Source organism: Cyprinus carpio, chromosome B3 (assembly GCF_018340385.1).
Source record: "Cyprinus carpio isolate SPL01 chromosome B3, ASM1834038v1, whole genome shotgun sequence".
NCBI classification, from domain to species: Eukaryota; Metazoa; Chordata; class Actinopteri; order Cypriniformes; family Cyprinidae; genus Cyprinus; species Cyprinus carpio.
Window position 1 is genome coordinate 25594662 of NC_056599.1, and position 12392 is coordinate 25607053.

General features: G+C 36.8%; 1 protein-coding gene across 4 annotated transcripts; it reads left to right on the forward strand.

The window, feature by feature from the left end:
• The first annotated feature begins 458 nt into the window (after positions 1–458).
• Positions 459–10568, forward strand: LOC109056506 (RAB40c, member RAS oncogene family). Of its 4 annotated transcripts, none has more exons than XM_042720413.1 (11): positions 459–551; positions 1740–2449; positions 2538–2669; positions 4672–4792; positions 5469–5595; positions 7377–7530; positions 8074–8185; positions 8264–8344; positions 9121–9235; positions 9453–9514; positions 9741–10568. In XM_042720413.1, the coding sequence occupies exons 2-11, from the start codon at positions 1773–1775 to the stop codon at positions 9891–9893; spliced, it is 1734 nt and encodes a 577-aa protein (XP_042576347.1). In that variant the 5' UTR covers positions 459–551; positions 1740–1772; the 3' UTR covers positions 9894–10568. The 4 variants fall into 4 exon arrangements, with proteins under 4 accessions (XP_042576347.1, XP_042576345.1, XP_042576346.1 ...); XM_042720411.1 differs by lacking the exon at positions 459–551 and adding an exon at positions 1147–1661; XM_042720412.1 differs by lacking the exon at positions 459–551 and adding an exon at positions 1147–1617.
• The last annotated feature ends 1824 nt before the right edge of the window (positions 10569–12392 follow it).

Below are 12392 nucleotides of genomic sequence, written 5' to 3' on the forward strand. Positions count from 1 at the left end.
TATTACAAAAATCGTATTAGTAATTAGTTACACTAGTAACTGTAAAAAGTAATATTATTAGTTGCTAGAAACTAGTTACTGCCCAACACTGGTTAACACATAATTTGAGATTGAGAAAAGGCTAGTAATGTTGCTAATAATATCTAGTGACCAGTGTAGATGGATTTGGGCTGTTTTATTGTATTTATTTTTTTCCAACATACTTTTCTCATTTGTCAAGGATCATTAAACGTTTTAGTGCAGATGGTATTATATGAAGTTTAATAAGCTCTGCACAGCTTTGAAAAAGAGGTGAAAAAAAGACAATTTAGATTTGCAGAGTGACTTAAATAAATGTTCTTCCACAGCTCATGTTCACATCTGCTTGAGTTCCCTCTTGAAATTCAAGTCTTATCATGTGTGAAGCTGTTATCAGGAAAGAAAGGCTGATTGTTTAGAGGACCCTTTTTTGTCTTGAATGTTAAGATAGCTAACGTTTCATTTAGGTTAAGTCCCATTCAGACGCGTTCACTGGTCGGCAGTTACTGTGACTCTTCTGGCTTTTAAACAAGGCAAGTTTGTTTAGCACATTTCTTAATGGTAATAAGTGCTTTAAATGAAATCTTTTAAAAAATCATAACAGATATCTAAGAAAAAATGGATGAAAAGAGGGGGGAGTAGATAGGTATGGATAGATGAGTTGGTTGATAGAGGTCAGTAGGAATGAGTTATCTTTCATTAAGTAGATATGTTTTAGTCTGGATTTATGTGCTGTTGAGTCTGTTGTAGTGCATCTGATCTCTTCTGGAAGCTGACTTGTTTTGAGTAAAACCTTTGTTTTTCTTACTGACTTGCTCCTAATGATCCTAATGGTCTGTTAGGTTTAGGCCTGTAAAACAAAGCCGATAGCATGCAAAGGAAAACTTGTGTTTAAGTACGAGATCAACACAAAATTATAATGCTTTGCAGAAAGAAAAATAACTCACCAAAATGCCATGATTATGAATGATTAATCGCCTTTGCTACAAAATTCATATGAGCATTGAGCAATATTGATCTCTTCATATAATGTATGGATATATTTTTTGTTTACTTCTGGGTTAAACCTGCTGTTGTGAAATAAAGTCGAAGAACTGTACTAGGTTATTATTTATGTCGGAACTGAAAAAGTCCCTTGAGTTGACCCGACGGAATTTCAGTGACGGACTAATATCAACAATACTGTTTACTTCTCTGGTAAACCGGTTTTTAGTTCGTTTAGCAGCAGTCACAACCGGACTGTTATCTCGGCTGCTGTTTTCTCATGATTTAGTGTAACGTTGAACATTGTTAATTTGTTGGGAGCATGCCAGCGTTGGTTATCGCACATAGTAGAGTTGACTTGCACGATGTCGGTTACAAGATAAGAGCAACTTCTCAGAAGTCCTCGCCCTTTAAATCACACAAGGTAACTTTGCGAGTACTTAACTACTAATTACAACATAGAGTAGCATGTCGCTGCATTTGGTCACGGCAGAAGTGCGAATTAAATCGATATGAGTTTTGCCCGGAGCGCGTGGTTTCATAGAAACGACCCAAATTCGTGTTCAGTTCATTTGAAGGGCACGAGTACTACAGATCTGTCCTCGCTAGCAAACTGTATGTTTATTTTTGACTTGACAACTCAGAACTTTCCATTATAGGTACTATATATATATATGCATATTAAAATGCATGTGTTATTGTTCCCATCCCTTCAATAGTGCTTTTTGCCTATACAGGAGTGTATCTTTTGGACTTTATAACACACCACCATGGTGCTGAAGATCTTCTTTCCCCAGTGCTGTAACACTGCCGACAGCGGCCTGCTGGTGGGGCGCTGGATCCCAGGTCACAATTCTGCTGTGGTGCTGGCCGTCATTCACTACCCCTTCATACCGGGTCAGGTGAAGAAGTACTTGAGCGAGCTGCAGAGCCAGACTCAGGTGGATCTGACCGTCCTGGGCTCCTGGAGTATGCCCAAAGAAGGCCAAGAAGGAATGGACAGCTTCCTAAAAGACCTGAGTACCATTTTTCCTCAGGAATGTTGGCTGCAGTTGAGCCGTGAGATTGGCAAAAGAGGCTTTACTTGTCAGGTGGTCCAAAACAATGGGAGACTTCTACAGGAGCAGAAGAACGGCGATGATAAGATCGTCCTCATTCATTACGACCAGAGGAAGGTTATGCTGTCCCAGCTTCACCCGGTGCAGGATGTCGGCCAGAAGTCTGATGTTGAGGCCTCGGAGCTGGGTTTGGTCTTCCAGACAGTTGCTCAAAGTCAGCCTCTCTTTCTCCTGGACAAATATGACGACGGGCCTCTCAAACTCTCCCACTGGCAGTCTGAAGGCAGGGAGGCTAGTATTATTGCAGAGCTTCTAAAACAAGCATCTGTTCCGGTCTGCATCTTCCTGACATGGCTGCTGTCTCTGTGGCACTGGTTGTGCAGCTTCAGGTGAGTTGATGTGTCTCAGCTTGAACCTGTTGTCGAGACTGAAGAGTGATGATGAAAATTCATACTCGGATCTTTTGGTATTTTACAGGATTTTACATTTGCGTCCAGTGCTGTTCATCTCAAGCAAGCTGTCCACCTGTGTTCAGTCGGGATACAGAGCAGTTCATTTCAAGACTGTTTTCTCTCCCAAAAAAGCTGCTACACACATGGAATTCATGAGGTACAGTACTTGGGTCACTGATATACAAGAGCATCATTGATAACAAAAATCGGGTTTAAAATACATGTGCCAACTTCTTAGAAATGTACTCTTTGAATTCATGTTGGTTTCATATGGTTTTGAAAAATACTTAAAGACAAAATTGTTCTGTTTGCTGTGGAGTCAAGAAATCTGTAAATATGATTAAAAGATGAATATGAGACAAAACTACAGAATGTCTCATTTTATTATTGGGTGATTCAACACATAGATGTTTTACCAGCTAAGAAGATCAGCACTTTTAGAGTTTCATCTCCCTGTTTGTTTTGGTTTTAAGTATTGGAACAGTTGCCTCACAGGTCTTTCTAAGTGTTCAGGCTGTGTCCTGTTGCATTAATTCTTCAGATATTGAAAGCAGGGAATGTGTCGTATCAGTTATATCCATTGCTTCTGCATTCTAAGTCTTGCATTCGATGATGACACACACAAACCAGGATGAAGACGAGGAAGCCGACTCTGAAAGAAAAGCAAGCAATTTGAGTGAGTGAAAGTGAAGTGAAGGCTAAAAGAAGAGAGGAAGTCAATTAGAACTATAGGAAACACAAAGGGCATGGAGAAATCAAGAGTTTGGAAACTACCGGCGACATCAGCAACCAACGACGACCTGATCGACTGAGAAAAACAACAGTAGTTGATGGCAGACAAATCATAAAAGCTGTGAAAATGAACCCTAAAATACATGTCTGTAAAATCTCCAACAACCTTCAGAAAGCTGGAGTGATGCTCTGACAATCTACAGTCCACAGGAGAATTTGACACAGAATTACAGAAGCTACAGCAAGATGCAAACCTCTGATCAGCACCAAAAATAGAAAGATTCTTCACAAATTTGAGCCAGTAGAGTTTTGGAAGTTGATGGACAGATGAGACAAAGATTAATCTTTATCTAAGTGATTGGAAAGCAAAAGTGTGGAGGAAAAAGGGAACTGCAAATGATCCTAAGCATACAACCTCATCTGTAAAGCTTGGTGGAGGTGGTGTCATGGCATGGGCATGCATGGCTGTCTCTAGAACAGCACCCTCTTAATTTTAATGATGACTTAATGTATGATGACAGTAGCAGAATGAATTTGGAAGGGTACAAAATCATCTTGGCTACCAATATTCAAGAAAAAATGCCACCAAACTCATTAGAAAGCACTTCATATTGGATCAGGACAATGACCCAAAACACCCTCTCCGTTCAGTCAAGGACTTTATCAGGGCAAAGAAATGTAAAGTCTTAGATTGCCCAAATCAATCTCCAGATTTAAATCTGATTGAACATGAATTTCATCAGCTGAAGAGGAGACTAAAGACAGAAACGCCCCAAAACAAGCAACAGTTGGAATTGGCTGCATTAAAGGCTGGGAAAAGCATTTCAAAGCATAAGACCAAGAGTCTGGTGATGTCTGTGGGTTGCAGACTCACTGCTCTGATTGCATGCAAAGGATCTGCAACTAAATATTAGCTTTTAATCTTTTACATCTGCCTTAAATTCTGCTGTTCCAATACTTATGCTCACATCAAATAGTGGGATGAACTCTAAAAGTGCTGTCCTTTTTATTTGGTAAAACATGTATGTGTCGAAAGACCTAATAATAAAATGTGACATTCTGTAGTTTTGTCGCATATTCATCTTTTAATCATATTTGCAAATGTCTTGAATCCACAGCAGAGAAAGCAATTTTGTCTTTACTGTTCCAATACTTATGGAGGGCACTGTACATATATATATTTAGAACAATTATCATGTGTTATTAATTGCTAAATATCATTACACTAGCCTTGACTTGTCAAAAAAAAAGGGTAAAAAAAATCTGATATTAATTTTTTCTTATTAGTTTACAGTTTACATTTACACAGTAAATATGTAACCTATTATTTAAAAAAAACTGAGCATTGTGTCATTGATCCATCATGTTGCTCCTGTGTTATTTAATAAATCATATTCTTACACCCTTCTTTTTTTGATCCTCTGCAGAAAAGCAAACATTTTTGTGTCTTTCCTTGTGGACATAGCCCTTGGTTTGCTGCTTATCTCATGGCTTTATAGGGAGAATCGTATCAGCAAATTAGCAGATACTTTGGTACCTGTGGCTGATGTAAGTATGACACATATTACATCACATTTATGGAAAAGTTTGGAATCAGTAAGATTTTTTTAAATGTTGATATTTTTGAAAGTCTTGTATGCTTGATAAAGCTGCATTTATTTGATGAAATGTCTGCATTTATTAACTGTCATTTGTAATAATTTTACTTGCTGAATAAAAATATTAATTTCTTTCAAAATAGAAAAGTCTTTCTAATCCCAAAGATTTAAAGGGTAGTTTCAAGATTATTTTTTTTTATTTCAAGATTTTTATTCGTCACATACACGATTATATAGAGCATATATAACCAGCAGTGAAATGTGAGTCAGGTCCGCTCCATGGACAGTGCTATTATTAAACTCAACACAGATGAAAAATATACATAAATATAGGTATGAAAGAATGAAATAAAAGTAAACAATAAAAATATAAGAATAAAATATAAAAAAAGATGTATACTGTAGAATTAAATATAGAATAGAACATAATGTGCATGAAAGTATACTGTAGTCTTAAATATTAGGATACACAGGAATGTGCAAGATGCGAATGTGCAAACAGGTAGTGACACTGTCAGTGTGAGGTAGAGAATGATGAATATCTTACTAATTAAGTAAATATTGGTAGTGTGTGTATATAAATGTGTAGACAGATGTCTTTCTGAAAATCTTGGGTTATCTCGCAGCGTGTGGCTAAAGAGCTGCAGGAGCTGTTAGAATGGCTGATGGGAGCTCCTGCTGGACTGAAGATGAACAGAGCTCTCGACCAGGTGCTGGGGAGATTCTTTCTCTACCACATTCATCTGTGGATCAGTAAGTAGATGTTCAGTTCAAGCATTCTCATAGTGTTACATTTACATTTATCATTATCCAAAGCGACTTACAAATGAGGACAACAGAAGCAATCAAAAACAACAAAAGAGCAATGAAACGCAAGTACTATAACAAGTCTCAGTAAGCTTACCGTAGTACGCGAAGCAACTTTTTTTTTTAAATTATATCATAAATAGAAAAGGATAGAATAGAAAAAGAATAGAGCAAGCTAGTGTTAGAGGCCTTTTTTTCTTTTGTTAATTGTATAATAAATAAAAAGAAAAGAAATGGATAGAATGAAAAAAGAATAGAGAAGTTAGTGTTAGTTTTTTTTTAAGAAAGCAGGCAGTTAGTTAAATGAATAGAGTGCAAGTCTAAAAGGGGCAAGTTTTTTTTAAATAATAGAATTAGAATAGAGAATGCTATATAGTTAGAGGGTCAAATAAAGATAGAAGAGATGTGATTTTAGCAGATTCTTGAAGATGGCTAAGGACTCAGCTGCTCGGATAGAGTTGGGCAGGTCATTCCACCAGGAGGGAACATTTAATTTAAGAGTCTGTGAGAGTGACCTTTCTGCCGTGTTCTTGATTAATTGTAAAGGGTTTATTTTCTGGCAGGTGGGAATTGTGATGGTCCAGCCTGAACAGAACAAGAGCTTGAACAAGGAGTTGTGCAGCATGTTCCGAAAGAAAGGGCCTGATCTTCTTTATGTTGAATTGAGAAGATATGATTGAAATGGTCGTTTTTGAAGTGTGGTCTGAGAAAGTCAGCTGATCATCAACCATAACTAGGGCCTGATCTTCTTTATGTTGAATAAAGCAAATCTGCATGCCTAGCTGGATGGTGAAATTGTGATGAAGCGATGGGTTTCACAAGCAGTTCTCTCTTGGCAAGGTTGAGTTGAAGGTGATGGTTCTTCATCCAGCAAGAAATATCTGTTAGAAAAGCTGAGATGTGAGCAGCTATCGTCAGATCATCAGGATGGAATGAGAGTAGAGTTGAGTGTCATCAGCATAGCAGTGATTTGAAAAGGGATTTTTGTAGCATGTTCCGAATGGTGGTGCCTTGTATTCTTGGTGTTGGTCCAAGAATTGAGCCCTGAGGCACCCCAGTAGTTAGATGTTGCGACTTGGACACCTCACCTCTCCAAGATACTTTGAAGGACCTATCTGATAGGTAAGACTCAAACCACTGGAGTGCGGTTCCTGAGATGCCCTTTGCCAGTAGGGCAAGATAAGTATTGAAAATTTGGAATCCGCTCTTGCCAGTCTTAGGGCTTCAACAACTGAGAGCAAGGCAGTCTTGGTTGAATATCCACTTCTGAAGCCAGACTGGTTGCTGTCCAGGAGGTTGTTCTGCGTGAGAGAGGCAGAGACTTGGTTGAACACAGCACGTTCAAGTGTTTTGTAATGAAAGGAAGAAGGGAAACCGGTCTGTAGTTCTCTGAAAGAGATGGGTTAAGGGTGGGTTTTTTAAGTAGTGGGGTTATACGAGCCTGTTTTATTTGTAAAGGGATAAACTTTATGTAGGTGTGTTGTGTTGTTGGTTTGAGTGAGTGCAGATGAAAACTGTTGGAGAAATGGCTTGAAGGAGATGAGATGGAATAGGATCAAGTGGACAAGTAGTAGGATGATTAAAAAGGATGAGTTTGGAGACTTTTGCCTCAGAGAGTGAAGAGAAGGATGTGAACGAGTGTATGTTTGCTGGTAAGATGTGCTTAATGCTTAGTGTTCCATGCTTAATGAATGAATCACATCTGTGTTTTGTGATTGCGTCCGCAGGTTACATCCACCTGATGTCTCCTTTCATTGAGAGGATCCTGTGGTATGTTGGACTCTCAGGCTGCTTGGGATTGACCTTTGCTCTCTCCATATTGTCCGACATTGTGGCCCTCCTCACTTTCCACATCTACTGTTTTTATGTGTATGGGGCAAGGTGAGGTTTGGTTTTGTTGTAACTTACTGTCATATTTCTGCACTTCCAGTAGAGGGCAGTGTCAACCTTATATTTGCACCTCTTAAAGGGACAGTTCACGCAGAAATAAATATTCTGTACTCACTCACTTTACTTTGTCATTCCAAACCTGTATGACATTTTCTGTTTTTTTCAAAATGACCAATGTCCAGGCTGCTGTTTAACATATTATACAAGTGGATAGGAACCAAGGACCACCAAGGTCACCATTCCCTTTCATTGTATGAAATAAAAGTCAATTTTATGTTCCATTCTAGAAAGAACGTTACACAGGTTGGGAAAGACATGAGTGAACATAAACCATGACAGAATTTCAGGTGTACTATCTCTTTAAGGTTCTATCTTAGATCTTTCTGGGCAGTTACTTGTCATTTATATTTACAGTCCTGCATCTTTTATTTACACATTAATCTTGAAACAAAATTCCAGGGCTTTTAATCTTTTCTGAGAACTGCAGTACAGTTTCTTTGTTTGTGAAGTGTACTTTCCTATCTCTGCTGTCAGACTCTACTGTCTGAAGATCTATGGTCTCTCCTCCCTGTGGCGGCTCTTCAGGGGGAAGAAATGGAATGTATTGAGGCAGAGGGTTGACTCGTGCTCATACGACCTGGACCAGGTACATTTGCTGCACAACTGCCAGCTATTTAGCACATCCCAACAGAACACATCTGACACTGCTCTGTTTCCTTTGCAGCTGTTCATTGGCACTTTGCTCTTTACGATTCTGCTGTTCCTGCTTCCCACCACTGCCCTGTATTACCTCGTCTTTACCCTGGTGAGTCTATTTTCATACATTTTCCGTCTCACATTTTTTTAAATGTTACGTCAGTCCAGAAGTCAGCTGCATTTCTCTGTGTCTATATGTGACCCTGGACCTCAAAACCAGTCACAAGGGTCAATTTAAAATGGGAAAGCTGAGTAAAAGAAAGCTGGAAGCTGAATAAATAAGCTTTCCATTGATGTATGGTTAGTTAGGATAGGACAATATTTGAAAATCTGGAATCAGAGGGTCCAAAAATGAATTTGGTCATTATGAAAATTATTAAATCGTTATCTGTTAATTATCTGTTTTAGCTCTTAACTCTTGATGATTTTATTGCTTGCAATGGCCTATATAGTACTGTTCAAAGGTTTAGGGTCCATGTGAATGTTTTTTGTTGTTGTTGTTTTTTTAATAGTTAAGTATATAAAAGTCTTTTATACTTACCATCACTGCATATATTGGATCAAAAATGCAATAAAAACTGGAATATTGCAAAATATTATTACAATTAAAAATAACTGTTTTCTAATGTAATATATTTTAACATGTAATATATTAATGTGATGGCAAAGCTGAATTTTCAGCAGTCATTACAGTGTCACATGATCGTTTAGAAATCGTTCTAATATGCTGATTTGCAAGAAACGTTTCTTATTATAAAGAGTTGTGCTGCATGATACTATTGTGGAAAACATAATGCTGTTTTTTAAAGATTAAAGATTCATAAAAATCATAAATATTTGAATTTATATATTGATAACATAAGTATCTTTTTTCTGTGTTTCTAGCTGCGGCTGGTGATGGTGCTGTTTCAGGGAGTGATTCATCTTAGTGTGGACTTCATCAACTCCTTACCCCTGTTTGCCATCGGCCTACGTATCTGCAGACCATACAGACTGGCAGGTGAGCCATAATCTATCACATTGAAGAAATCAATAAAAAATACATAATTAGTTTTGTAACTTTCTCTTCTTATGTAACATTTGATGATAGAGATGAAACTATGAATGTACTTCTAGGCCATGTACTGCAGTCATATACTGACCTTCTGGGAAAACCGCTTGCTTTATTATGTGTTTATACAACTGATAAGCACTTTATAACTCTCTTTGTATTCCAGAGGGCGTTAAATTCAAGGTGCTTTGTCAGGAGCCAGGAACTCCTCTTCACCTGATGATGGAGGTAGGTTGATTGTTGCTAAAACAGCCTGTCGTCCCATAGTTTATTTATGCTTGGGTTTCATTTGTGGTTTGGGTTTGACCTGTTGATTTTGTGGGATGGATATGAAGGTTATTGAATAGCTTTGTTTGGCTCACTGTGCAGTGCAAACACTGGACATTCTTTACTTGTCTCTGTACCAGATGAGCAAACATGAATGAAAAATGTATTTTCTTTTCTCCAACTTCAGATCAACCCACTGAAATGTAGCTCTGTACTTCAGTGTTACCGGACGCCCACTTATAGCTGTTACCCTAAGGATTCCTGGGCCGCATTGTGCAAGAAGCTGTTTGTAGGAGAACTCATTTACCCCTGGAAGCAGAAGACTGCCAAGACCGACTAACTGTGGGACCTGCAGCCAGACACATGAACACTGGGAGAAAGTTGCTCTATTGGTCAGACTCCAGTGACGCTCAAAATAGTCTTACTTAGGTTTTTAACAGAAGTAGATATTCCTTCACTGTAGATTAAAATCATGATCTTTCCTTTTCCAAACACACTGTGATTATTTTTTGTATTTATTTTAAAGCTTCTACTTTTTATAACACTGAAGATGTACCATTTAAAAAAAAAAAAAAAAAAAAAAAGAGTATTACTTACAGTATATTATAACTTTGATATTTAAAACTCATTCTCATTCACAACCATAATTTAATGATATTATTTCAACTGGAAGTGACACTGTTGACGTCTCCTCAGTTTTTTTGCTGCCTCTCACGATGGGCAGATAGAAAGGGAATGACTGGTAAAAGTGATATACAGTTATGAGTGTAATCTATCTGACTAATGTGTACTGGCTCTGCATGTTGAATTTAATACAGATTAGTGTAAATTATTTGACCATGAACCACTTGTTATGTCAGTGTTGCCAAATTGTTGTTTTGTAGCTTTTAATATAAATGATTTAATAAAATCAAGATCTTCATAAAAGCAGTTGATCATGATATAAATATGCATTTGTGCTGTTCATTTTCAAACTCTAAATGTACCTCAATAAAGTTCATTTAATACCTTTTTGTAGATTGCAGTATAATTGTGCATCTTAGATCATATGATTGATGTTTGGACTATAAACAGTTGCTATTTTCTGAGACGTGCTAGTGTATAACTAGTCTTGCATCTTTTGTTTTGGAGAACAGCCTGTGAAGAATGTGCTCCAACTGGACTGAGAGCATAACACAGCAACGACAGGCTTCTGACTATTCAACCAAAATACAAAACACATGAAAAACATCTGAGCTGGGGATTCACCTTCATGTTTTTTAAGGCCAAGATACTCTTGTGTATATCTGACACAAAGATGGGTAGTTGAAAACGCAAATATATATGTTATTCCTAGCATAGCTATAACTCCAACTCTCTTTCTGTCTCTATATTATTTTTTTTTTTTTACAATACATTTTATTAAACTGATCAAAAGTAAAGACTTCCATAGTGTTACAAAAATTTATATTTCAAGTAAATGCTGTTTTTTTTATTAATCAAAGAATCATGAAAACGTGCATCATTCTTTCCACATAAATATTAAGATATGAAATGTTTCTTGAGCAGCAAATCAGCATATTAGTATGAATTCTGAAGGATCATGTGACACTGAAGACTGGAGTAATGATGCTGAAAATTCAGCTTTGATCACAGGAATAAAATACATTTTAAAATATATTCAAATGAAAAAAAATATTTATTTAAAATTGTAATAATATTTTACATTCTACTGTACTTGAGTGTTTTTACTGAGACTTCTTCCAAAAACATAAAAAAAACTGTTTAATAAGTATTGCATAACATATAATTTATTAGTAGTGTGTCTGTGTTTTACAGTGTATATAGTCAGTTTATAGTAATTTATTGGAAGTTCTCTATATATGACTGTAAAAATGGAAATTGACAGAATTCTATTCAAAACAGATGTCTCGTATCTCATCCTAGGAGAACAAGCGCTATTATGTATGTGTTGAGGGAGAGCGTTTATGTTTTTTAATGGCTGGGATAGAAGATGAAGCAGGGTCCAGATGTCCCCTTGTCTCCCCTGAGACCCTTGTGTAGCTGTAATCTCGATGGGCAGACACAAAGACTTCATACAGCAATTTGCATTTTAATCTATTCAGGGGGAGGGGAATTATCTTCTTTTGATCCCTGAAAGTGCAGAGACCTCTGGCTTGTCCCCAACACACGAACCCTCCTGCATCTGCCACAAAACCAGCAACCTGTAATATAAGTACTGGAAACAGAAGGTGAAAACAAGACATTTTTTAAAGATATATTTAAAGGCATAGTTCACCCAAAAATCATTATTTTCTCACATTATGTATGCAAGATATTGGGTACTGACAGCCTCAGTCACCATTCACTTTCACAGCATGCAAAAAAAAAATAGAATTAGTACCAACTGTCCCTCAGCTTACATAATTATAAAAAAGATTTGTTGGTTGGACATATACATAACCTGTCTTTATATACACACAAATGAATTCAGACAGACAGTAGCAGGTGGGTTGTGCTGTGTGTACTGAATGGCTGTGTCTCAAAACGTAGCATGCTACCTACCTAGGCAAGCCATATTCAAAGGTTTGAAACATTTATACAAAACACAACTAAAGATTTTTCTTAATGCTCATTAATGTCTGGTTAAATGTTTATATCATTTATTTATTTTATGTATTATTTATGTAAGTATTATCTAACTTTATTAGATAATATTACATAATTTTCTCAGAACAATTTATCCTTAGAAGGGTTGTGGGTATTTTGTCAAAATATTTAAATTATACTTTATATTAAATTATTTACATTGTTGTTTTTTTACTTATTTATTTATTGTTAATTTACTGTATATCACAAT

Coding starts and splice junctions, on each gene's coding strand:
- LOC109056506 (XM_042720413.1), top strand. CDS start 1,773: ATGGTGCTGAAGATCTTCTTTCCCCAGTGCTGTAACACTGCCGACAGC. Junction 4,793..5,468: donor CTTTGGTACCTGTGGCTGAT/GTAAGTATGACA, acceptor GTTATCTCGCAG/CGTGTGGCTAAAGAGCTGCA. Junction 5,596..7,376: donor CCACATTCATCTGTGGATCA/GTAAGTAGATGT, acceptor TTGCGTCCGCAG/GTTACATCCACCTGATGTCT.